Source organism: Oncorhynchus gorbuscha, linkage group LG12, assembly GCF_021184085.1.
Source record: "Oncorhynchus gorbuscha isolate QuinsamMale2020 ecotype Even-year linkage group LG12, OgorEven_v1.0, whole genome shotgun sequence".
In the NCBI taxonomy this organism is placed as follows: domain Eukaryota; kingdom Metazoa; phylum Chordata; class Actinopteri; order Salmoniformes; family Salmonidae; genus Oncorhynchus; species Oncorhynchus gorbuscha.
In genome coordinates this window covers 22426981-22454038 of record NC_060184.1, presented here as the reverse complement: position 1 = coordinate 22454038, position 27058 = coordinate 22426981, and the positions used below count along the sequence as shown (strand labels likewise).

Below are 27058 nucleotides of genomic sequence, written 5' to 3'. Positions count from 1 at the left end.
AGGCACAGTCAACTTAGTGTATGTAAACGTCTGACCCACTGGAATTGTGATACAGTGAAATAATCTGTCTGTAAACTATTTTGGGGGAAATTACTTGTCATGCACAAAGTAGATGTCCTAACTGACTTGCCAAAACTTGGTTGAAAAACTAGTTTTAATGACTCCAACCTAAGTCTATGTAAACATCCAACTTCAACTGTAGATAGCAAGATTTCACTTTTGGAATACTAAAGTTCTCTAGCATGTTATGTTTGAGCTGATTGAAATTTCTAAATGTTCTCTCAGTACGTATACAGCCCTAAAGTATCTGTACGTGAATTGCCTAACCAGGGTCAACTTCATCAGGCCAACAATGAAACACCTATGTAATCTATGTATGTGTCAAACATGTTCAGATGTTTGTTAACCAGAGAAAAAATGCTGTATATGAACATATTATATCCAAAGGCTGTATGTTTTAGAACATGTGACCTCCTTGGATAAAGTAGTCTAGGCCTACACACAGAGTACAAAACATTAGGAACACCTGACCTTCCTAATATTGACTTGCATTCCCTTTTACCCTCAGAACATCCTCAATTCGTTCGGGCATGTACTCTGCAAGGTGTGTGTGTGTGTGTGTTTGAGTTCCACAGGGATATTTTAGGCCGATATACAATATCATTAGACAGCCATGTATGCATTAATGCATACATTTTTTAACAAAACAATACATTTGACTTTGTTGATATGTAGTTAAATAGGAAAAATCGGAATATATTCAGACCCCTTGATTTTTTTCCCCCACATTTTGTAACGATACAGCCTTACTCTAAAATTGCTTACATGAAAAATCAATCTACAAACAATACCCCATAAATGCAATGCGAAAACAGGTTTTATACATTTGTACAAATGTATAAAAAAAATACAAAAATGGATGAGACTTGAAATCGAGCTCAGGTGCATTCTGTTTTCATTGATCATCCTTGATGTTTCTACAACTTGTTTGGAGTCCACCTGTGCTAAATTCAATTGAATGGACAGGATTTGGAAAGGCACACACCTGTCTAGATATGGTTCCACATTTGACAGTGCATGTCAGAGGAAAAACAAAGCCATGAGGTTGAAGGAATTGTCTGTAAAGCTCCAAAGATTGTGTTGAGGCACAGCTCTGGGGAAGGGTACCAAAACATGTCTGCAGCATTGAAGGTCCCCAAGAACACATTGGTCTCCATCATTCTTAAATGGAACAAGTTTGGGACCACCAAGACTCTTCCTAGAGCTGGTCGCCCGACCAAACTGAGCAGTCTGATAAGAAGGGCCTTGGTCAGGGAGGTGACCAAGAACCCGATGGTCACTCTGACAGAGCTCCAGAGTTCCTCTGTGGACAACCATCTCTGCAGCACTCCACCAATTTGGCCTTTATGGCAGAGTGGCCAGATGGAAACCACTCCTCAGTAAAAGGCACATGACAGCCCGCTTGGAGTTCGCACAAAGTTCTTGCTTTTGTAATTATGGGGTATTGTGTGTAAATTGAGAAAGGAAAAAATCGATTTAATACATTTTAGAACAAGGCTGTAACGTAACAAAATGTGGCAATAGTCGAGGGGTCTGAATACTTTCCGAATGCACTGTAATTTGATTTGAATGGTAATTCTCTTGATAAACTGGGTTAAGACAGCATGACCAGCCTTTCAAAGCACTTCATGGCTGCCAACATTTATTTTCTACAGGTTATTTAAAATATGATGGAGAAAAAAACATGACTGTAAATAATTAATTATAAAAATAAAGAAATTAAGAAACTTACTTTCAAATGAAAGGAAACTTCTTTGCAGGGGAAAAACATGTTTGAATAAATGTGGGTTTTGACATCTGTATGGAAGGACAATAATATAGGCACTGCTGTTAATTTGAGAATATAAAAAGAACATCTGTTCAATGCAAATGGGTCCAACGTAACGTCATGATTTATGACCAGTGATGCTTATGAAACTAGTTGTTTTTTTTGGTCATTTTCCTTTATATGGATTTGAAAAAAAAAAAAATTTTGTAGCTGCCAGGACGCATCTCTAAACAACTTAGCTGCCAGGATGCATCTCTAAACAACTTAGCTGCCAGGATGCATCTCTAAACAACTTAGCTGCCAGGATGCATCTCTAATCAACTTAGCTGCCAGGATGCATCGCTAATCAACTTAGCTGCCAGGATGCATCGCTAATCAACTTAGCTGCCAGGATGCATCGCTAATCAACTTAGCTGCCAGGATGCATCGCTAATCAACTTAGCTGCCAGGATGCATCTAATCAACTTAGCTAATCAACTAATCAACTTAGCTGCCAGGATGCATCGCTAATCAACTTAGCTGCCAGGATGCATCGCTAATCAACTTAGCTGCCAGGATGCATCGCTAATCAACTTAGCTGCCAGGATGCATCGCTAATCAACTTAGCTGCCAGGACGCATCGCTAAACAACTTAGCTGCCAGGATGCATCGCTAAACAACTCAATTGACTAATGCAGCTATCGGTCAATAAATGGGCGAACTTGATCCTACTGCTACGGTTGGATAGAGCGATGGCTGTAACTCTGCACCCTTTCACATCTCTTCATCGCTCATATCACTTGCTGCTGTTTCCTGCTACTATGAGAACTATCTCAATGGCGATGACATTTGCTACCAAGCAATAAATGTGAATAATATCTAACAAGGAGAGCGTGGGTAGGAAAATGATGAAACAAGGATACACGTTAGACTAGAAGAGGCCAATATCGGACAGCTATATCGGCCTGGCTGATTATCAGTCGTTCTCTAACTCAAACTGGTGCGCCTGGCACCTACTATCATACCCTGTTCAAAGGCATTTCAATCTTTTGTTTTTCTCATTCACCCTCTGAATGGCACACAACCAATCCTTGTCTCAATGATTAAAAATCATTCTTTAACCTGTCTCATCTACACTGATTGAAGTGGATTTAACAAGTGGCATCGATACGGGATCATAGCTTTCACCTGGTCAGTCTATATCATGGAAAGAGGTGATCCTAATGTTTTGTACACTTAGTGTATATCTGATCAACAATGACTAATTTCATAAAATTAACAATCTTTCCCCCTCGTTTCTGCTACCAAATGAAGAAAGAGGACAAGGACATATCAGGACAGGTATGCTGCTTCTCTGATTATCTGACTGCCCTTCACAGGAATGTTCATGTGATGTGTCCCTTCTGACTGGAGTAATGCAGTATTACTGATTCCATGTTTTAAGTCTCACTGTCGTGAGTGACTGAGGGACTGCACTCACTCTCACCTCCCTCCACCAATTGGATAAAAAACACCCCTGACAGTGTTAATTCACCTAATGAGTTTGAGAGCAACCATTTGATGAAGTTGCAGTCAGAGGACTATCCGAAATGGCATCTTCGACTTGAGCTAGCTATCACCACTGCTTAATTCTGCTGTGGCTGAGGCGAAGGACTGTGGTAAATCTAGTTTGATAAAATCCCTGAGGAAAACCCCACTACTATAGCCAGGTCAGAATTGATGTAACCGTTCTAGATGGTCTAAAACGGAAGCAAAAAGTGGAACCAATTTCCAGATAACCTCTGTTTATTTACTAACTGATCCATTTGATTTACCGTGGTTAAGAGCGATCTCATTGGTAAGGGAATTGGGGATTTACAGTAACACTTACGGTTATGTTGGCTCCGTGTTCCGTCTGACACAGGTTAAGATTACAGGATTTCTTTCTTCTGTCAATACGTAATGGGTAAACTCGTTGAACATCAATGAGCTAGCGGTGATAATAGGAGATGACAGTGCTGTCGCTATCATTGTGCAAAGGTGGAGATGAGAGGGCATCAGTACATTTTCCATGTCGTCAAAATGGAACGCAACCTGTTTGTCTGCTTTGAGAGAGAGAACCATTGTGATACCCACTGTGATACCATCACTAATAGACAGATATTTCACCTTGGATGGCCAGAGCAGCCACAGTGTGAGAGATACCTTTCAGTTTGCATATAGGTTTATATCAGGTTGATTGATTCTGTGTGAACAACACTGGGGTAGCTGTCAATACTACAGAATATTTGGTGTGGAGAAGGTTGTACAGCAAAACAATGATGACTTTGAGAACCTAGCATGTGAAAAGGAGAGTATTTCTACAGCTCTGGCCTCTGTGCTGCTGAATATGATTAGTGTGAGTTAATTGAGGATGAGTTGTCAAGCCACAGACTACCCAGACCTGCTGACCTGAACTGAGAATGTGACAATGATGTGTTCAGATGCGAAACATCCGAAATAGACTCCAAAATCAGGAGGAGTACACAAGGACAGATACTGTAACCTTTTAAAGTTTATGTAGTATTACAGAACCCTGACTGATTGTGGTTGGATTGATTTGATCGTACGTACATATCCCAACCAGAAGTCATGGATTACAGGCAACATCCACACTAATCTAAAAGCTAGAGCTGCCGCTTTCAAGGAGTGGGAGACTAATCTGGACGCTTATAAGAAATCCCACTACGACCTCTGATGAGCCATCAAACGGTCAAAACATTAATACTAATCATATTAATAATAACATTAATAATAAGATCTACTCCTCCTATGCCTGCTGTGATGCTTGTCGGATGTGGCAGGGCTTGAAACTATCATGGAATGCAAAGGAAAAACTGTCCAGTGATGTGAGCCTACCAGAAGAGCCAAATGCCTTCTATGCTCATTTCGAGGCAAGTAACACTGAACCATGCATGAGAGCACCAGCTGTTACAGACGACTGTGATCTCGCTCTCCGGAGCCGATGTGGGTAAGACCTTTAAACGGGTACATGTACTCAGAGCATGCGCTGACCAGCTGGCAAGTATTTTCACTGACATTTTCAACCTCTCCCTGACCCAGTCTGTAATACCTAAATGTTTCAAGAAGATCACCATAGTCCCTTTGCCCAAGAATGCCAAGGTAACCTGTCTAAATAACTATTGCCCCGTAGCGCTCACATCTGTGGCCATGAAATGCTTTGAAAAGGTGTTGATTTGAGTCATGACCAGCATCATCCAAAATAGACTACTATTTACTAATTAACAAAAAATGTGTCATATAAAATATATTCACCCCACCCAGTATTGTAATCAAAACTTACCAGAAAATATGTGGTCCTTGGCTCAGACTTAGTAGTGTGTTCTGAATAGTAGTGTGTTCTGAATAGCATCTCATTAGTGTGCAAGATCTTGAGAATCAGCTGTACATGTGATGGAAGAGTGCTCTGCACATGGGATGGGAGAATACACTGCAGCAGAGGGTTGCAATTCCATTGAATTGGGGATAGTTTAACCGAAATGTACCACAAGACCTAGAATTTACTTGTGTATCCCACAAAAAAGGTACACTGTTATAAGCTAACTTTTTTTTTGCTGAATTTAAGCAAAATTCAGAAAATTCCCGGGCTTAACATCCCATGGAAAAGTTCCAGAAAATTTCTGGACATTTACCTGGAAAGTTTGACTCTTTGCAACCCTATCCCTACCTATATGTACATATCTACCTCAATTTCCTTGTACCCCAGCATATCGAATTGGTACTGGTACCCTGTGTATATAGCCAAGTTATCATTACTCATTGTGTATTTATTCCTAATGTTTTTTTAAATAAATTTTTTTATCTTTTCATTATTGGGAAATAAGTAAGCATTTCACTGTTAGTCTAACTTGTTGTTTACAAAGTATGTGACATAACATTTGAGTCTGTGGACTTGAACCCAACTGAAAACTTGTGGTTTGAGTTGAATAGGGCAGTCCATTAGTGCAGACAAAAGGATATCAAAGGATCTGGAAAGATTCTGTATGGAGGAATGGTCTAATGGTCTATTCCTCAAATGTGTTTTCCAATCTCAGTGCCATTGTCCTAGTAAGGGGAGGGTGCACGAAGTATTGAAAACAAGGGTGCCAATAATTTTGACAAACATTCTTTTGTAGAAAAATAAATTATTGTTTATCAAGTAATCTCTTTCTCTGAGTAATTGTATAAGAGACTATTTTTTCTTCATACAATATAGCTGAGTATTTGAAATATTTATTTTATAGTCTTTGTTCATCGCTATCAAGGATGCCAATAATTTTGGCAGTGACAGTGGTGCTCTGTTAAATCAGACTGAGGCAGGGATGTGGTGAAACAGCAATGTGATTTTCAGATGACAGGCTGCCAGGGAGTCAAGAGGAAAGTCAGAGTCCATCGACTCCAATGACATTCCGGCTGCATGGTTTCCTGTTTTTGTGCTTTTTCATATCTATTTCCATATTGATTATTTAAGGAACATGAGAAAATGTTAATGTATCTACAGCAGGGACCTCATTCAGGGCCTCAGGAACACTGCTAATGGACGCAGAACCTCACACTGGCAAGACAAACACAAGACCTCTAAATTGTCAGATTTAAATTGAATGAGCATATTGTTGACAGATTGACATGTCTTAATGACAACAAAATGATTCAATGAATATGATTAGGTTTGCACGTCTATGTGGCAAGTTGCTAAGCAACATATCCCTACCGGGGGCCTACCCTTTCACAGTGAAAAGATTAGAAACCGCTGTTCAAAGTAAACTGAATCCTTTCCCATTTGAGATGAGCAAAGTGTCAGTAGAAAACAAATGAGGTAAATCGAATGCCCATACAATGCTGAGTTTGGTTATATTTTGCTCTGAAATATATTGACTATTACAAGCACTGAAGCAAGGCAAAATGACAGAGCTGTAGAGTTATTCACAAGGAGAGCTGCAGTTCATAATGTGGAAGGCTACATGAAAAGGCTCCAAATGAAGGGAACGGCTCCAAAGGCTTCTGATGAGAAAGTATTGGACTCCGTTCCCCAGCACAGCCTTCCTTTCTGTTATTGGGTTATGTGGCCAAACTGCATCACGAGCTCTGTGCCATGCCACCATTCATCTGCAGATGTAATGAGAAGCCAGGCCTCAAAGACGTGACGTGACGCATGTTTGTTAGTTGTCGTCTTTGTCTGGACAAAAACATCCGCTAGCTAGCTTGTCGCTGCTCAATAACATCCCTTAGGTTTAGATGTCGTAGCTATGTCCTGGCTCAGAGATTTTCAACCTTGGGATTAGTGTAGGTTGGGATTTCTATTCAGTTTACATTGTCAGGTGTATTACTGTAGGCTTCTATAGAATGTACAGCCACAGTCTCTTTACTGTACTTCTTATGCAGTTATAAGAGACTATTGGTAGTCGGGACAATTAATGACTGATCTAATCTGCAGAGGGAACACCATGTCAGGGCTTTGGCCATTACTTCATCGGTCTGTGCGTCAGTCGTTTAGAGCAGGGCTGCAGATATTGACCAGACACTCAGTGCTTCACGTACCAGGAAGTGTTATGTTGTTTGTCTGGTTTTGCTTATATTGTGACTGTAAACACACACACACACTTATTATCATGTAATTAGATCACTATTAAACAATAGATTTGTGCTCCTATTTAATTAGACACTGTTAGTCAGACCTATTGACTTTTTTTGTTTGTTTTAGTGGAACTAGATAAGAAAGAACATCTAAGACGGTTAATTAAGTGATAATGCCAGAGATACTGGTGTTGGGAGGATATATTGCTGTTCGTATAAGGCCGGCAAACTGTGCTAATATATCCTCAACACCGGCTTTAATGGCATTATTACTTTTATACAACAGGTTACCAACATATTCAAATAATGATTGACATATTTTCATTAAAGAAACATTATTTTGATGAATTTATTTATACTATTTCATCCTTTCGCGAGATATAGTCCCGACACAAATCTAGGTTGCTACCCAAGCCAGCTGGTTGCTTCCTCTAGCTCTCTGCAGGTCATTCACTAGGTCCCCCCGTGTGGTTCTGGGATTTATGCTCACAGTTCTTGTGACAATTTTGACCCCACGGGGTGAGATCTTGCGTGGGGCCCCAGATCGAGGGAGATTTTCAGTGGTCTTGTATGTCTACATTTCCTAATAATTGCTCCCATAGTTGATTTCTTCAAACCAAGCTGCTTACCTATTGCAGATTCAGTCTTCCCCGCCTGGTGCAGGTCTACAATTTTGTTTCTGGTGTCCTTTGACAGCTCTTTGGTCTTGGCCATAGTAGAGTTTGGAGTGTGACGGTTTGAAGTTGTGAACAGGTGTCTTTTATACTGATAACAAGTTCAAACAGGTGCCATTAATACAGGTAACGAGTGGAGGACAGAGGAGTGTGATTTTCTGGATTTCTTCTTCTCATCTTGTCTGTCATAGTTGAAGTGTACCTATGATGAAAATTACAGGCCTCATCTTTTTAAGTGGGAGAACTTGCACAATTTGTGGCTGACTAAATAATTTTTTGCCCCACTATATAGCGTCACCGTCGTTTTGTTAGTTAGTTTGTTTTGTGTTTCTTTATTAAAAGAGGAATGTATTCATATCACGCTGCGCCTTGGTCACATCGTTACGACTAACGTGCCAGTCTAGACGCTTTTTATAAATTGTTTATATAAAAAGTTTATAAATTGCCTGGCTGATGAGACAGTGGATCGCGCAGTGAGATGGAACAGAGTAAATGGGCATTTCAACATCATAGCTTTAGCCGGTGATAACTTTTGGAATAAACATCAGCTGGAATGCAGTTTTAACCAATCGGCATCCAGGATTAGACCCACCTAGTTGTATATGCTCTTATAGACAACTGGTGGCCTTCTGGAACGGGTTAGCATTACTTTTCTCTAAACTACCCAGAAGAGACTGTATCTTAGCTTTAAATGCATAAAAATATAAATCTGCTTGGAAATAGAAGCTCTAGTGTAGAGCATTACGGTCACTGGATCTAACGGTGGTTGTTAAACTATTTTGGGGTCATGCTGGGTATATTGACATTGTCTAAGTGATGCAGTGATCTAGTTCATTCTGTCTGAACTGTGGCCGTGTTACCATGGCAACATATTTGTGAATCTGCCTTGCTGTAGCCTACTCAGCTCTTCTAGTTAGACTATTTGACAACAGGGTGCCTGAGTTACTAGCCATGACTTACTGTATGTGATTGTTAATGTCCACCATATGCAAATTTGTAGTTTCCTAACCTTTGACGAGTTGGTTTCGTTTTTAAGCCTCCATCCTTGTCTATCCCCAGGTCTGTTGGACCCAGAGCCTGTAACTGAAGTAGATGAAGAGATGGTGTCAGATGTGGACCTCAACAACACTCTGACTGAAGAGAGGGAGGAAATATTGAGTGAACTCACAAAGGTAGTCCCTCTCATCAGCACTTTTCACTGATCTGTTTTTCAATGTTTAGCCTGGTATGTTGATCGAGTTGGATTCAAGAAAGCTCTACCTTCATTCTGTCCATCCAAATAAGTGAAAGTCTGCTAAAAGCCATTGTTCTGTACTTGAGTTCCCTCAGTTTATTACAGCTCTATAACCAACATCTATGTAGCGTATTAGGCCTCATCCCAAAACAATATTACACTTTTTGAGCATTCAAAATGAATGCTCTATAAAGCAAACAAGGTCACATATGGATACTTGAGCCCAGGGGGAAATTAGTATCCCTCTCTTACTCCATTTCTCTAATTCTCTTTTTTCCTCTTTGTTTATCCCTCTAGTTAGAGGAAGACATCTCCACCCTTAGGCAAGTGTTGGCCTCCAAAGAGAAACACCACTCAGAGCTCAAAGCCAAACTGGGTATAACACCACTCATTGAGTTCAAACAGAACTTCAACAGGAGCTGGTATGACATGCAGACTTCCACTGTGTAAGTACCCAACATATTTCAATGTGTGTATTATGCTTCATGTGTCAAATATGTTGTTACAATACATTCCAATGTGCATGGAGCCAGAGGGATTGGGGGGGGGGGAGAGTCTAAATTAGACTCCTACAGTTGCCATTTATTGTTGCCATTTATAGACCGTCTCAGAGTAAGTGCATAAGCTTAACATTTGGAGAAGAAAATAGGAAAATGGCACTCAGGCCAGGTGTTTTGCTCCTGACACCAGAGATTGCCTTTATAGGCATCACAGAGTGATGTATGTATGGATCCGGGTCTGTTCAGGCTCAGTGAGGCAGACATTGACAGGGAGCAAGCAACTTATTAGTGCTGCCTGGCCCAGGACACATCTTCCCACGGGAGCAGCCAGTCAAATCAAACAGCAGCTTCAGGCTCTCTCTGAGACACTGATCAACATCAAAACAATGTGTGCAGTTCTGACCAGGACAAACCCTGAATGATATGTTAAGTGGACTGCTGATTTGTTTTGTAGAGCTCATATACACTGAGTGGATAAAACATTAGGAACCCCTTCCTAATATTGCGTTGCACCCTCTTTTGCCCTCAGAACAGCCTCCATTCGTCGGGGAATAGACTCTACAAGGTGTTGACAGTGTTCCACAGGGATGCTGGCACATGTTGACTCAAATGCTTCCCACAGCTTTGTCAAGTTGACTGAATGTCCTTTGGGTGGTGGACCATTCTGGGGAAAACCCAGCAGCGTTGCAGTTTTTGACACACTCAAACCGGTGCGCCTGGCACCTACTAACATAACCCATTCAAAGACACTTAAATATTTTGTCTTGTCCATTCACCCTCTGAATGGCACACATACACAATCCATGTCACAACTGTCTCAAGGCTTGAAACTCCGTATTTAACCTGGCTCCATCCCTTCATCTACACAGATTGAAGTCGATTTAACAGATGACATCAATAAGGGATCATAGCTTTCACCTGGATTCACCTGGTTAGTCTATATCATGGAAAGACCAAGTGTTCACTCAGTGTAGGTCAGTTCTGTATTTATAGCCATTTTGTGTGAACAGCCATACAGTCGGCCTAGATCTCCTGTCTCCCTGGTTATTCTGTTATCAGAGTCACACTTTAACTAGGTGCGCAAATGAGCAGTGCCCCTCTCCTGTCACTGTTACCATGGTGAGGGGGAACCGCAAGTCGCCAGGGCCAAGCAGATCCGTGGTGCTGTGGGATGGCTGGCTGGACGGGAGAGGAGAGGAGATTAGGGGGCCTCCACTGTGTAAATGCCACAACATATCTCCTTAATCTCCAGTCTCAAAACCAACGCAAAACGGGGACAAGTGTGGAGGTCAACAACTCCATCAACGCCTGAGCTGTATCTATTGTCAGTGTGGTTTGTTGTTGGCGTCCGTTATTTACTAGATAGCTACAGTAGTTACCCTGGTAACCAAACAGACTTGCTAGTTTAGCTAACCAAACCATCAGTCTTAGCTTGCTATTATGAAAATCGAATTCCACAATGCCAATAATGTTTTCAATTTAACTTTTGCTTTCAAAAGCAGCTAAAACATAGAACATGTAAGAATTAACTATAGCCATTGAATTCTACTGTGCTGATATGCCGTGCGCTATAGGGAAATAATGGACGCTCTAGAATGCTCTTCAAGCCAATCAGAAATTAGTATTCAACAATGCCGCAGTTTAATTAAACAATAAGGCATGAGGCAGTGCTGTATCATTAATACAGTCACAGGTGAATGGTGTAGTTGGTCAACCCATTTACCTGTGACAGTATTCATGATATATCACTGCTTCGCATGCATTATTGCTTTATAAAACGTTCACTATCATATTACAATAACAATGAATTACATTTAAAGTTATTTTGAGTTAATTCATACAATTTAATTCTTCCACCAGAAGATATTGTCCGGACAAAAATCTTGGTCATGTTGCTCCAGTCGTTTAATTATTTTTGTGTAGTTGCTATGCAAAAGGCTCATTGTCCGTTCTAAAGAAAATGGTTGCTATGCAGCCTTTAACTTATTGTCACTTGCTAGCTAACTTCAGCTACTTCAGTCACATCAAATATTGAACCTGGAATGGCACTACACTAGCTGCATTTTCGTTTTTTGAACTTTTTTTGATTGGCATTTAAATGGATATGTCCATGATAATGGGGTTGGTGCATGATTTCGACTGGCTCAGAAAAGCTGTCTCGTCTACATGTAAACCATGTGTTTGAGTTCGATTTCATTCCATTCCAGCCATTACTATGAGCCCGTCCTCCCCATTTTAAGATGCCACCAACCTCCTGTGTTATAAAAGCACATTGCACAATCCATGGGTCAGATGCAGACCATAGAGTGAATGGTGTCCAGACTTAGTCTATGGTACTACAGAGATCGAAATTCAAAAGGGAAACTTTGTTGTTTCCAAGGTCGGACAGACAGACTGCAAGGCTTATATTAACCCCCGCTGTACCAAACTAAATTTTAGGCTGGAAGCAAGGACCAGTAATGTGCGAGTTGCGATAGATGCAAGAGACTATTCGGACAGCAACATGAACATGATATTCTTATGGAGGCGTAGTGATAATTTTCAGATGGAACCGTTAGCAGGCATAGGTGTGTCTGTGACGGCCAGATGCGGACCTCAGATTTCCATGCAGTCTGTGTCTAATGCACTGAGCGGTAATCAGGCTCTAGGGCCTGGGTCTCTGAGAGGTTGGAAGCCAGGCAGGCAGCATCCTGGTCTCATAGAATAGACATAACATAGTAAATCCGGGACACTCAAATTAGTATGATATGTTACTTTTGGTATGGTTATATAAGACATATGGTTACTTATGGCAAAAATGAAAGTAAGGGAAAGGGGGGGATACCTAATGCATTCAACTGAAATGTATCTTCCACATTTGAATCAGAGAGGTGTGGGGGGCTGCCTTAATCGACATCCACGTCTTCGGTGCCTGGGGAAAGGGTGGTAGGTTGGTTAATGGGTAGGCGTATAACCCGATTGTCTAGCAACCCAAAGGTTGCGAGTCTGAATCTCATCACGGACTATTTTAGCTAATTAGCAACTTTTCAACTACTTACTACTTTTGAGATAATTTGCAACTACTTAGCATGTTGGCTAACCCTTCCCTAACATTAACCCTTCCCCTAATCCCTTTAGCTAATCCTTTCCCTAACTCTAACCCTTTAACCTAACACCTAAACTTAACCGCTAACCCCTAGCCTAGCTAACGTTAGCCAGTTAGCTACAGTTGCCACCTAGCTAGAATTAGTAACATGTCATACATTTAGCAAATTTGTAACATAGTACATTTAGCAAATTCATAACATAATGTACGTTTTGCAAATTCGTACCATACACTGCTCAACAAAATAAAGGGAACACTTAAACAACACAATGTAACTCCAAGTCAATCACACTTCTGTGAAATCAAACTGTCCACTTAGGAAGCAACACTGACAATAAATTTCACATGCTGTTGTGCAAATGGATTAGACAACAGGTGGAAATTATAGGCAATTAGCAAGACACCCCCAATAAAGGAGTGGTTCTACAGGTGATGACAACAGACCACTTCTCAGTTCCTATGCTTCCTGGCTGATGTTTTGGTCACTTTTGAATGCTGGCGGTGCTTTCACTCTAGTGGTAGCATGAGACGGAGTCTACAACCCACACAAGTGGCTCAGGTAGTGCAGCTCATCCAGGATGGCACATCAATGCGAGCTGTGGCAAGAAGGTTTGCTGTGTCTGTCAGCGCAGTGTCCAGTGCATGGAGGCGCTACCAGGAGACAGGCCAGTACATCAGGAGACGTGGAGGAGACCCTAGGAGGGCAACAACCCAGCAGCAGGACCGCTACCTCTGCCTTTGTGTAAGGAGGAGCAGGAGGAGCACTGCCAGAGCCCTGCAAAATGACCTCCAGCAGGCCACAAATGTGCATGTGTCTGCTCAAACTGTCAGAAACAGACTCCATGAGGGTGGTATGAGGGTCCGACGTCCACAGGTGGGGGTTGGGCTTACAGCCCAATACCGTGTAGGACGTTTGGCATTTGCCAGAGAACACTAAGATTGGCAAATTCGCCACTGGCGCCCTGTGCTCTTCACAGATAAAGCAAGTTCACACTGAGCATGTGACAAGAGTCTGGAGACGCCGTGGAGAATGTTCTGCTGCCTGCAACATCCTCCAGCATGACCGGTTTGGCGGTGGGTCAGTCATGGTGTGGGGTGGTATTTCTTTGGGGGGCCGCACAGTTCTCCATGTGCTCGCCAGAGGTAGCCTGACTGCCATTAGGTACCGAGATGAGATCCTCAGACCCCTTGTGAGACCATATGCTGGTGCGGTTGGCCCTGGGTTCCTCCTAATGCAAGACAATGCTAGACCTCATGTGGCTGGAGTGTGTCAGCAGTTCCTGCAAGAGGAAGGCATTGATGCTATGGACTGGCCCGCCCGTTCCCCAGACCTGAATCCAATTGAGCACATCTGGGACATCATGTCTCGCTCCATCAACCAGTGCCACGTTGCACCACAGACTGTCCAGGAGTTGACGGATGCTTTACTCCAGGTCTGGGAGGAGATCCCTCAGGAGTCCATCCGCCACTTCATCAGGAGCATGCCCAGGCGTTGTAGGGAGGCCACACACACTACTGAGCCTCATTTTGACTTGTTTTAAGGACATTACATCAGTTGGATCAGACTGTAGTGTAGTTTTCCACTTTAATTTTGAGTGTGACTCCAAATCCAGACCTCCATGGGTTGATAAATTTGATTTCCATTGATCATTTTTGTGTGATTTTTGTTGTCAGCACATCAACTATGTAAAGAAAAAAGTATTTAATAAGAATATTTCATTCATTCAGATGTAGGATGTGTTATTTTAGTGTTCCCTAATTTTTTTTAGCAGTGTATAATGCAAAGTTGGGTGATGGACTTCCACAAATGATTACATACCATATGAAACGTAACTAAATGTAGTGTCTCGGAATTTACATATAGAAAAATACGAAATGCTCTGAGACCAGGTTTGGCATCAGACGAGCAGGCTGTTAGACCTAGAAAACAAAGAGGAAAATCAATGGCTTCCCTTTATAGGCCAGAGCCCTAACAGTGGTATTTAAGCTGTACAAATGATCAAAGTGATGCTCTCCTGTGTGTCCCATCGATTCTGCAGCATCAATAGGGAAAAGTCTTTCTCACCTAAGCCTTGCTCAGGGTGCTTTGCCTTCGGAAAGTATTCAGACCCCTTGACTTTTTCCCCATTTTTTTTGTTATGTTACAGCCTTATTCTAAAATTGATTAAATTTGTTTTCTCCTTATCAATATCCAATAATGACAAAGCAAAACCAGGTTTTTAGAATTTCTTGCTAATTTATTACCTAAAATATCACATTTACACAAATATTCAGACCCTTTAGTCAGTACTTTGTTGAAGCACCTTGGGCAGCGATAACAGCATTGAGTCTTCTTGGGTATGATGCTACAAGCTTGGCACACCTGTATTTGGAGTTTCTCCCATTCTTCTCTGCAGATCCTCTCAAGCACTGGCAGGTTGGATGGGGAATGTTGCCGCACAGCTATTTTCAGGTCTCTCCAGAGATGTTTGATGGGGTTCAAGTCCGGGCTCTGGCTGGGCCATTCAAAGACATGTCTCGAAGCCTTCCTGTGTTGTCTTGGCATTGTGCTTAGGGTCTTTGTCCCGTTGGAAGGTGAACCTTCGCCCCCAGTCTGAGGTACCGAGTGTTCTGGAGCAGGTTTTCATCAATGATTTCTCTGTACTTTTCTCTGTTAATCTTTGCCTCGATCCTGACTAGTCTCCCATCCCCACAGCATAATGCTGCCACCACCATGTTTCACCGTAGGGATGGTGCCAGGTTTCCTCCCAACTTGATGCTTGGAATTGGTAGTTCCTAAATTTCCATTTAAGAATGATGAAGGCTATTGTGTTCTTGGGGACCTTCAATACTGCAGAAATGTTTTGGTACCCTTCCCCAGATGTATGCTTGGACACAGTCCTGTCTCGGAGCTCTATGGACAATTCCTTCAACGTCACGGCTTGGTTTTTGCGCTGACATGCACTGTCAACTGTGGGACCTGATAAGTGTGTGAATTCCAAATCATGTCCAATCAATTGAATTTACTACAGGTGGTCTCCAATCAAGTTGTAGAAACATCTCAAGAATGATCAATGGAAACAGGATGCAACTGAGCTCAATTTTGAGTCTTGTAGCAAAGGGTCTGAATACTTATGTAAATAAGGTATTTCTGTTTTTTATTAGCTAAAATGTAATACAACCTATTTTAACTTTGTCATTATGGGGTATTGTGTGTAGATTGCTGTGGAAAATGTTGCATTTAATCCATTTTAGAATAAGGCTGTATCATAACAAAATGTGGAAAAAGTCTAGGATTGTGAATACTTTCCAAAGGCACTGTATGTATACTATATGCAGTGAATAAAATGAATCAAATCTGCTCTCCACAGGTAAAGGATATTCCCATCGGGCATATTTGTATAGATATGATGCTGTGCTGGAGAATCAGTTACACCCTGGCTCCAACTCTGACTATGAAACTAATCTGTGTGTGTGTAGTGAATAGTGTTCTGGACAGGGATGGGAAGAGCACAGGAGTGGCTGTCCTAAGGTATCCTGTTATTTGTCTGTTTTGATCATCACCGTCTTGTCTTTTCATTTGGCCAGGTACAAAAAGACATCGGAGACGTTGAGCACGGCAGGGCAGAAAACGTCAGCAGCGTTCACCACACTGGGAACAGCCATCAGCAGGAAGTTTGGGGATATGAGGTACAGTGTCACTGGTGCCTATGGCAACCACGCATCAAAATATTGAATATCCTATCAACTAAATCCTTATGGTACATCTTTAAGCCTTCAGCTATTGAAACAGAATACAGGGGCCCTCCAGTCAGAATGACCACGCTCCCCCCTTGTCTCTGCTTCTCTGCACCCAGTCTGCCTTGTCATGTGCCCAATCCTCACTGTTGCTGTGGTTGACCCAGACAGGGGGACATGTTTGCATTGCGTAAACCCAGAGTAAGCGACTTTCTGCAGGCCAGATTGGATGCAGGCCGGGGTGGGTTTGGATCAAAGCTTCGAGAGCTGTGATCAGGGCTGGGAGATCTGTGAGCTAGCCCGCAGTGACTGACCAGATCAGCCCTGAAGGACTGGAGCTCTGACAAGGCATGGTGGCACAATAGAGCTCCATGGCTGGCCAGTATTCTGGCTCTACACTCTGCCACTGGGGAGCTATCGTATCACAGACATCTGTCACTGGTAATGCAATACTCAGACGAGTCATGACAAAGGAAAACTGTGATTTACTGTTATACCTGTCCATGTAGTGTGTATTGTCGAGGTGTCAGTCTTTGTTTTGTTCTTTTAATATTGTTGTCATTATTGCATGATAATGACATGTAACAAAATACTTGGAATAGTGTATTTATCAACCAATTTTGTTTGAAATCATGTTTAACATTAATCTAGAGACAAATGGACATTCTTTCATGTATTCCAGCATGTTTGGCCTTGAGTTAATGTATCAGAAGGTATGCCCCCTAGTTTGTGTGTTTGTGTGTGCATGCAAATGAGTTCCTGTGGATTTTTCGTGTGAATTATATATACAGTACAACACATTATTTTCACTATGTTGCCCAGTGAAATGAAAAAGTGCCCTGGCCCACTTGCATTTGGTTTGAAATATGTTCAAAGTATTATTTAGCTAGGAGGTACCAGACAAAGCAAGGTATGTTACCTGTGGTGATACTTGCTGCTGGCTTTACTCCGCACTACAGACTGCAGATTTCTATTTAAATAGTTGCAACCCAAACATTTGCATTCTATTTCATAATGTCGGCCTGCAGTACAGCATAGAGTATGGCATTGCCATAGCTTGGATGATTGCTTGGTTAACTGTGTTTGAAGTGTGTGTGGACTGGATCTTTGTGTGGCTTTTCTTGAAAAGAAGATTCATTCAATTCTGCTGTATTTCTGAAATTAAGTCACAATGTACAGTATAAGTGGGGCACTTAATACTGTCATTCAAATGTCTTGAAATATGTTTGTTTTTTAATCTCTTTCTACGCATCAAAAGATCAAATTCACTTGGGTAAGATATTGTGTTTGTGTTTGTGTTATCTCAGTAGTCTACTTCTGATTTGGAGTCTGATATTCTGTGTGTCTTTGCTATGACTGCACTGAAACTAGTCAAAAGACCAACTAAGATGGTGGCCATTTACTTACTTAAATATGAGCGTAATTAGGATGATGACTACCAACTGAATGGGATCATTTCCAGGATTTGATTGAGACAATTCCGGTGCAGTCACATAATAGTGAATACGCCAGCTCCTCAGATCTGTAGCAAACTGACCACTAGGCAGGCATGACTTAGTGTTGTTGACCATAGCATGTTTTATTTGAGGGTAGACCAATATGGTTACAGTTGTGTTTTATTTTTATTTCTCTTTTGTACAATTACCATTACTAGTTCTCTAGAAGTTGTTAGTCATATACGTATGTGTAAGTCATCACTTTAGATGATACTGCATGACTAAGTCGTCTAAGAACAGTGTTGAGTAGGGAACTACATGTACTTCAACTAGTCATTTAACTACAAATGCTTTGCAGTAGGTTTGTGGTAGTTTAACTGAATTCAAATAGTGTTTTCAGTAGTAAACGTTTTTACCATGTAGCGGTGTAAGTAACTACTGGAACTACACTACCTTTATGGCTAAAATATGAAGTAGGCAATACTTGGCTTTCCCAACACTGTCTAAGAACATATATCATATTACACTATAAGCTATTATATTCGTCTATAATACTTGAATCTAAAAACTGTTTCTTTTGGGCAATCGGATGATGGGTAAATCTATATTATAGAAACGTTTCCGTACTGACTAGTGTGTGTGCTCTGTGATTTCTGCTTTCTGTAAATCCATGTAAATGATTGAACTCCTCTCTTATCTGGGCCATGCTCTCTGGGGACAGCTACTCTATCCGCCACTCAATGAGCATGCCCGCTATGAGGTAATTGTGTGTAGTGATAGGGTTGGTACTCCGTTAGATCCCCATCCTTAGATCCCCATCCTTAGCCACCCAGTTATTCTTGGTGTCTTAAGGCTGAATGTTTGTAAGCATTATTATGAGGGGAATTGGTATTGTTTCAGAATTTACAGGTATAACGTAATCTTGGTCTATTTACTGCAGCAGTCATCAGGAAATGTTTATCTGACCTGTTTATTAAAAGATAAATGTGGGAAAATACAGCAATCATAGAAATCCTAACACTAGAAAAAGCAACCTTTCAATTACACTGAGCATACAGGTCTTCTCACAGTGTTGTGTTGATAGAGGACTGTAAGTGCAGGCAGCTTTAGTATAGAGAGGACTGTAAATGCAGGCAGCTTTAGTTAAACTACACAACAGTAAACATACGGTATGGTGGCTGGCTTCAACCGTTGTGCAGTTCTACTTCATGGTGACTCAGATACATGTTGTATAGTAAAATTATAGTATTGTGGAAAACTGATCTGACTAATCATCCCATTAGGAACTCGCCCAGTTTCAAGTCCTTTGAGGAGAAGGTTGAATGCACCGTTTCCAACATAAAGGTAATGTGAAACATTACACATGTTGCTGTCAGAGCAATGACAGAGCTATGAGCGCTTTATTTACGTAATGTTGAAGTAAGTTAGGCTGGGATTCAATACGATTGCGGATTTGGACAATGGCCCATTTTTAAAGGTAATTTTTCGATTTGAGATATGCAGCATTTTTTAAAGAATGTGTCCCTTCCGAATGCGGGAACATTGTCTTTTAACATGTGCATTGCGAACAAAGCACGATCGGATTGAATCCCGGCCAGTAAAGTCAACATAAGTAAAGTAAACATTGTGTCTCAACAGTATTCGGATCTTTCTTGTTGACTCCTCCTTTCTTTCAAAGCTTCACTTCCTCTAGTTTAGGTATTCCATAGGGCGGTGCACAATTGGTCCAGGTTTGGCCGGTGTAGACCAGTATTGTAAATAAGAATTTGTTCTTAACTGACTTGCCTAGTTAAATAAAAGTTTATTTTATTTTTTAAATCCAGTCTATTTTTACAGCTCAACTAATTGAAGTTAAACACTACTCTCTGGAGAACAATCGCTCCACTTTGAATGTGAGCATTTAGAGCCAAATGTTGTCATCAGCAGGGATGTTAGAACACCAAAGAAATGTCACAGATTCTTATTGGTTTTAACATTGTTGTTTGCTTTTGTGTGTGTACCTCTGCATTTTTGTTTTTGGAGCAGACCAAGGTGGGAAGCCAAGGGCGTGGAGGGAGTTTTGAGGAGGTGTTGTCTTCAGCCGCTCACGCCAGTGCCCAAGAAACCCCCAGCAACAACATGTCCAAGAGCAGTGATCATGAGAGGACCTGCTAGACCAGTCTGAACCACTCTACTACCTCCCCAGACCAGGATTAGCACTCTACTGCCCCTCACTGGCCCAGAGGCCACATTACCTGATGTGGAGTGCATGACATAGGCCTATCTAACCAAAGCCCCATCAGTACCAACACACATGTATATTATCTACCTGCTACTTACATTTACTTATTACTTACTTAGCTTTATATGTGTTTCCATACAACATCATAAAGAAATATTGTGATACTGTAAAGTACTCCTGTCCTTTATTTCATTTCTATGATTACAACTATTAGCTTTTTGTATTAAAATGAATGTCGTTTATATCAAATGTATTTGAAAAACAAAAAATAGTGACATTTCTTCCCAATACTAAAATGACAGACTTAAAAAATATTATTATTATTAGGGCTCTATTCAATCCATATTGTGGAAGTTTTAAAGGCAATGTTCGTGCATTCACGGTAAATGCTGCATATGTTAACTCAATCGGAAATATACCTTTTCTATTTTGCAGTCTGTACAGCTTCAGCAATACACATTGAATAGAGACCCTACTTCCAAGAGTGGACAGTCATATAACACTATTGGGGGGAGGGAGTTGCATGTGCTGGGTTTGTAGGCCAATACTGTTAATGGGGACCAAGATAAGGCCTTGTGCTGGAATCTACTGCATACACTGTCACACCTTTCGAATCATATTAATATCTAATTTATTCCAACTACCCCGTTTGCACATGATCCTTGATCGGGGACAGAATGACCATCCAGTATATGATACACAATTTATGCTTATTATAGATCACAGCTGTCAAGCAATGTTTATTTCTGGTTATTATACTGCTAATCTACAATAATGAACCATACAGCTGGGTTTTTTTTCTATTTACATAATTAGCACAATCTCCTTGTTTATTGTTCAAATTGTTTTTTAACATAACTGTGACGTTTATCAGACATTCAGGTGATAGATGTTATCAGACATTTACCGATTTTAGGCCTAGATTAAATCAGATCAAGTGTTAACCTGCGATAGCTGACACCCGCATAGACTGATGTTTTGGTGGTGTCACAAATCCAAATCTGTCCCACTCGCGTTTGAATTTCAGAATTAGAAAGTGTAGGCTATATAGAAATAAAGTCGCTCAAATTGAAAATCATTCAAACAAAATAGAGGACTTTTATCCATCTAATTGAGATGTACTGTAGATAACATCTCACATTCCAGTGTTTGAATTTGTAAACCAGGCTGCATGGGTTCTCTCTTAAAGCGACGCCACGCATGTCCGCTGTAGGTATAATGCCAGGAGTCGCCTGTGGATTTGACCGCTCTAACACAGTTCCGCATCAAACACTGCCGAAAAAACTGCTGTGAATATACTGTGTTTACTGCAGTATCATTATTAAATATTTTTTTTGCAAACCAACCTAAAGGTCCAGTGTCTTAACATGGTATTACATTGAAATATATACTATATGTTAAATGATGTGGTACTACTCTAATAAAACACTCAAGCACACACACATTGTATTAAAACAGCCCAAACACATTTTTAAACGTGCTGTAATTGACAAACAGCTTCCCATTCCCACGTCACGTGAATCATACAGGTGAAATATGTGCACATTCAGAAACGTTCATTTAAAAAAATGACTCAATCTTTCCCAACTTCTATGTAGAATAAAATGAGCACTTTAGGAGTAAAACAGGGCGCACGTTTTGTTTTCAACGATAGCCCAGCTTTTGCTTCATTATTCCACAGCTCCCGAACCAGAAATCCTGCATTTTCCTGTGAAGAACAGTGGCTACCACAACATTATGGACACATGCTGAGTGTAGCATCATTCAGTGAAAATGTTGAAGTCACAAGGAGGAGCCTGTTCTTGGTTTCTTGGTCTCTGATCTAGACAACCCATCACCTCCAGCTTCCATGTGGCCAGCTCTCTTCGTTCAGACTCTTCATAAACCGGACAATCTCCGGGTGGTGGAATCAGCCCGTGGAGGGATAGAGTGAAAAAAATTTTTTTTTACACCACCTTAACATAGTCCATAGAACCGATTATCAGCCCTCATTACCAAGTTAAAGGAGAGATAGTACCTACCTTGTGTGAAATCAAAGAATTATTGTAGCCTGCCTGGTTTCTCCTCCAGCACCTTGTACTCATGGGCCGGCAGAATCCTCTCTAGCAGGTCAAACTCTCACAAGTTTAGCATCAGCGCTCGACTGGCTCTCGTACTCCTGGGGACACAGTGGGAGGAGTGTGAGCAGTGATTCAATTAAGCTGGAGGTTATTTTAAAAATAAATAAAAACTTTCAGTAGCCCAATGAGTTTAATACATTTCAACATGTTTTTAAAGTCCGCTGAGTTTATGTGGGCAGACATTGGTGTTTGGGCGAACTGGTAGTAAATAAAAGCCTGGCCAGAAATGTGTGTAACGATCAAATAGAGCCAATAGATGGCAGCATAAACAAGGCAATGCACAAACCATAAGCTCAGCACTGTCAGAACAGTTGTTTTAGGCCTACTACTCTACGGCTGTGTTTAGACAGCCAGCTCAAATCTGTGTTTTTTTTTCTTCACAAATTGGTATTTTGAATAATCAGATCAGCTCTGGAAAAGATCTGATGTTATTGCGCAGAAAATACCAATTAGTGGAAGAAAGAATTGGGCTGCCTGTCTAAATGCAGCCAACTAGTTGACAATGTATGTACAGATTGTTTCTTTGAAATTGTATTTCAATTCTAACACATAAAATATATAATAACATGTTTTTTTTAATGAGCAATAGAATTTTTATGAGCAATATAATGTTTATGAGCAATAGAATGCCGCCCAACATGATACATATTACAATTGGACTCCTTTTGAAGCTGTCTGGTAAATTAAGTTTGGCCTAATGCCCAGGAAATTAGTCTCCTAATCATTATACCAGGAATCTCTCTCATATTCGAAAAATGCCTTTAACTTGGCATTATGACGTCCGACCTATTCACGTAGTTTCCCAAAGTGTGTGAAAACTAAGTGCATGAGAAACAAAGTTTCTAAAGGAATCTGTTTGATAGTCAGATAGATACATGTTGTGGAAATGACTGATTGTGTTTTCATAATCTCCAAATATTTACAAAGTGAATATTTAGAACCCTTTCTCATTATGTTGCTGTTAAATCTGTTTCCCCTGTGTCTTTAGAAGTAGTGGCCTTGGCACGTCTGACAAGGCATACAATGTGTCTGTTACAGGAACATTAGGATTCCACTCACATTACATCACTGGCATCTTACTCCAAACCTAATCTCAGTTAACCCAACTCAAGTCTGGCGTAATTGTTCAGATTTATGTTTACGTAGTCTGTCCACGAGAGATGACTCTAAAACCAAACATAAACACATTACATGTCAAAGAGCTTATAAACCCTCCTGTTGTATTCGTTTCATGTTAATTAATTCTCTTCCCGGTCCAAAATGACCGACCCATTATAACTGATTACAAATCCATAATAATACATATATTATCACCTAAGGTTGTGTTAGATCTTTTAATCAACTTGTGTTCTTGTGAACATCACACATTTTGAACATCTATTTGCTATTTATGGCCTGTGGGCCTCATTGACCTGAATTCATACAACTCGTCTTTGAGTAACAAAAAGCATAATGTATGGATTATTTTGACTGTAACAAATACTCAGATGAAACATATTGTGCTATTTATCACAGAGTACTTTATCCTCTAATGCATCTTCACAGTCAGTTTCCTGGCCTCTATCCTCCTCACCAGTGTCATGATCAAAGATATGATCAAGAGTCTCACAGATAGTATATCGTTTGGTCATCCTGCTCCCACAGAACGAATTGTGAGCAAGGCCTCAAAAAAGCTTTACATACCAGAGCTGCGAGAAAAGTTCTATATATTATTGAAACAATGTTGCGATTGTTTGTGAGAATGTCAACAGGTGTGGTTCTATTGGGGAAAGGATCCCGTGGGGGTTGCCATGGAAGCCAAGAAGCGGAGTGAGGTTTGTGTGTGTGTGTGTGTGTGTGTGTGTGTGTGTGTGTGTGTGTGTGTGTGTGTGTGTGTGTGTGTGTGTGTGTGTGTGTGTGTGTGTGTGTGTGTGTGTGTGTGTGTGTGTGTGTGTGTGTGTGTGTGTGTGTGTGTGTGTGTGTGTTCAAACACACATGCATGTGGGGGTCTGGGAGAGGAAGTGTGTCCATCTGATGAATGGGCATGTACCTGAACTCAATTTTATACATATAATTGTAGTCTCACCCATTTATTTCTAATGACCGGGAACACCACAGGTGTACAAGAGTTAAATAAAACACCTAACGTTTTATGAAAATCATCAACATTTATTTTGTGTGTTCAGATCCCCTGTGTGGACAAAGCCATGGAACCATATGACAATCAGATTCAATTAACTACATTTTTCAGCGATAAAACTTGTAAATCGGTCCAATTCGACAAGAACACAGCAGGAGGGTTAAGAGGGATAGGGGGTGAGGTAGCTGAGATATCTGGTGAAATATTGTGACTTTTGCAGCGGAGTGTATTGATTGATGCTTCCCAAAACAATGTACCAAAAAAAATCTAATAATTGATCTTTCGTCTCTCTGAGTTTCATCATTTTTCTTCAATTCCTTAGAGGCTGAATGTATCTCACCGGAGAAAGCATCAGAGCGAGCGAAACAGCGCCATCTGTCTCAGTATGGGCAGGCCATCTATCTGATGCTGTCTGGTCAAAAAAAAGCATTGAATGCAAGGGAAGCCATGGAGCATTTGGCTTCCCTTTATCTTTTTTAAAGTTAAATAATAGCCAATCAGTGTTGAGTGAGTTCAACTGTAAATGGTCCTGGCACACCAAAAAAGACGGTTTGGATATAGCATCACACCAATGACAAGCCAAACGTTATTTACAGATTCTTTTTTGTTGCATCTCGTTGTGTCGTCGTCCTCCAGTGGCTAGCTAACTAGCTAAAATGTTTTCGTTCCTAAGCTAGCCATGGATGGAGCTAGGGACTTGGCCTTGTGGTTTTACTTAATTCTCCGCACTGGCCAATGATTATAAAGATTGCACTAAATAGTTCTCGGTGATTTGATGATATTGAAATATTGAAGTTGAAATGGTGCTGGAATAGTGGAGGCAACTCCTGTGTTCTTTGCGACTTGCGGTAACTCTCTGTGGTTCTAAATCAATAGTTGTTTAGTATTCTGTAAATATCAAGAACATTATCTTGCTTGACCATGCTGAAGCCATGTAACTGTTTGTTACATGCAATATGTTTTGTGGACCTCAGTCTTGTGATGAAACAAAGGTGTGGTTGAATTTATTCTGCCACTGTGTCGGCTTATTATCACGGTCCCAAGGCATATGAACAAACAGATTATAGAGCAAATAATGCAATTATCACAACACATAGGTTGTAATATGGCATTTATTTTTCTTGGATTGGCTTCCCCGGGGGTTTTACCCACACACCGCTACTGGACTTTTGTGTTCTAAATTGTTGCTAAATTTTCCACCCATGATACTTGGACATAGAATACCCTCCAACATGTTTATTTCTAGAAATAGGCCTATCCCCAGCTGAGTTGTGTCGTCTTTGTCTCTCGGTGTCTTTACAACCAAGCAGCTATGAGCCCATATTTTGTCATGATGATGGCAAAGGATATGGGTCTCTTCCTCCCTCTTGGGTTGTAATGCTATACCCAGGGTCTGTGTCCTGTCAGGGAGACAGGGACAGTCTCGTTGGAGGATGTCAGCCTCATCCACCTGTGCCACCACACTTCCTGCCTACACTGTTTCCTCCAGACAGACACTCTATTTAGGGGCATGGTAGGCAAAAATACCCAGCCTGGAAGAGCTCTCTCTGGGGCACGACTTGGGGGTTAAATGGGTTTAATGGATGGTATGACCGACCAAAGTGCGCTTCGATATGGATTGTAGAGCATTAGTAATTGAAGTATCAGTAAACTCTGTAGTGTTGTGGTACTGTATGGTAATGTCTATGTTTGAAATGATAGACTATAGTCAGCTTATACTATATCTGTAATTGTTCCCAACTTTGGAATGGGTTGGTGAGCCTGAGAAATAATGCTTGAATAGTTTCCATCGTCATTAGCCCCTAAGTAGACTATTATTATTCACCTTTCTGAGTCATGACTATTGGCTTTCTAAACTGCTGACAGAGTGACATGTTTTCTTTCTGAGTATGGTTTCATCTTCAAGATGAAACAAGTTCCCAGTTCAGACAAAACGCTGCCCTTTGACATCATTCAAACATCGCCTGCATTCCTGTGAGTCAAGATGCCGTTCATCTGCCTGAAGTTCTGCGAAGAATCTCATATCAAATCAATGGGTGGATGTTTCCAATTGACCCCAGGGCAATGTGACGACTGTCAGACAACAACATCCACGCTGTTCAGGTTGTCAAAACAATGATAGCTGCTGCTCTCCTCCCTCTATTTACAGTTCCTTCCTCCCATCCATCCTCTGCTCTGTGGGGTAGAAAATAGACCCAGCCAGTTGACCGTCCAGAGGGACAGCTAGGATAGCTAGCTGGTGACTGCTCATCTCTCAGGGGCTGATTACGACATGAGTCGAGCAAGCGTACATGGAATATCATTCTGTTTTTAGGCACTATTCTCACTAAGTTTATTCTGACCTTGAATGTAAGCATGAGAATAGCCTGCTATTCGTTGGGGGTGGAGATCAAAGAGATTAAGGTGTGGCAGAGGTGTTCGACAGACATGCCGTATTCTGACCTTGACTTAATTCCGTAATAATTCCACCAACTTTACACACGATGAAACGATAAATACATCTACTTTCTTTTTTTTCTATAGAAATATCACCATTCTCCATGCACTGTAATT

General features: G+C 41.0%; 1 protein-coding gene across 6 annotated transcripts in view; it reads left to right on the top strand.

Annotated features, from left to right (window-relative positions):
- Positions 1-20433, top strand: part of LOC123990711 (tumor protein D53 homolog) — a 29356-nt gene extending 8923 nt beyond the window's left edge. For 2 of the 6 annotated variants that reach the window (XM_046291485.1, XM_046291490.1), the window contains exons 2-8: positions 3122-3148; positions 9133-9245; positions 9605-9753; positions 16460-16561; positions 17868-17882; positions 19329-19389; positions 20068-20433. In XM_046291485.1, the coding sequence (XP_046147441.1) occupies positions 3122-3148; positions 9133-9245; positions 9605-9753; positions 16460-16561; positions 17868-17882; positions 19329-19389; positions 20068-20199 (599 nt within the window). In that variant the 3' untranslated portion in view covers positions 20200-20433. The remainder of the gene's footprint in view (positions 1-3121; positions 3149-9132; positions 9246-9604; positions 9754-16459; positions 16562-17867; positions 17883-19328; positions 19390-20067) is intronic. The other 4 variants (XM_046291486.1, XM_046291487.1, XM_046291489.1 and 1 more) reach the window with 4 other exon arrangements.
- The last annotated feature ends 6625 nt before the right edge of the window (positions 20434-27058 follow it).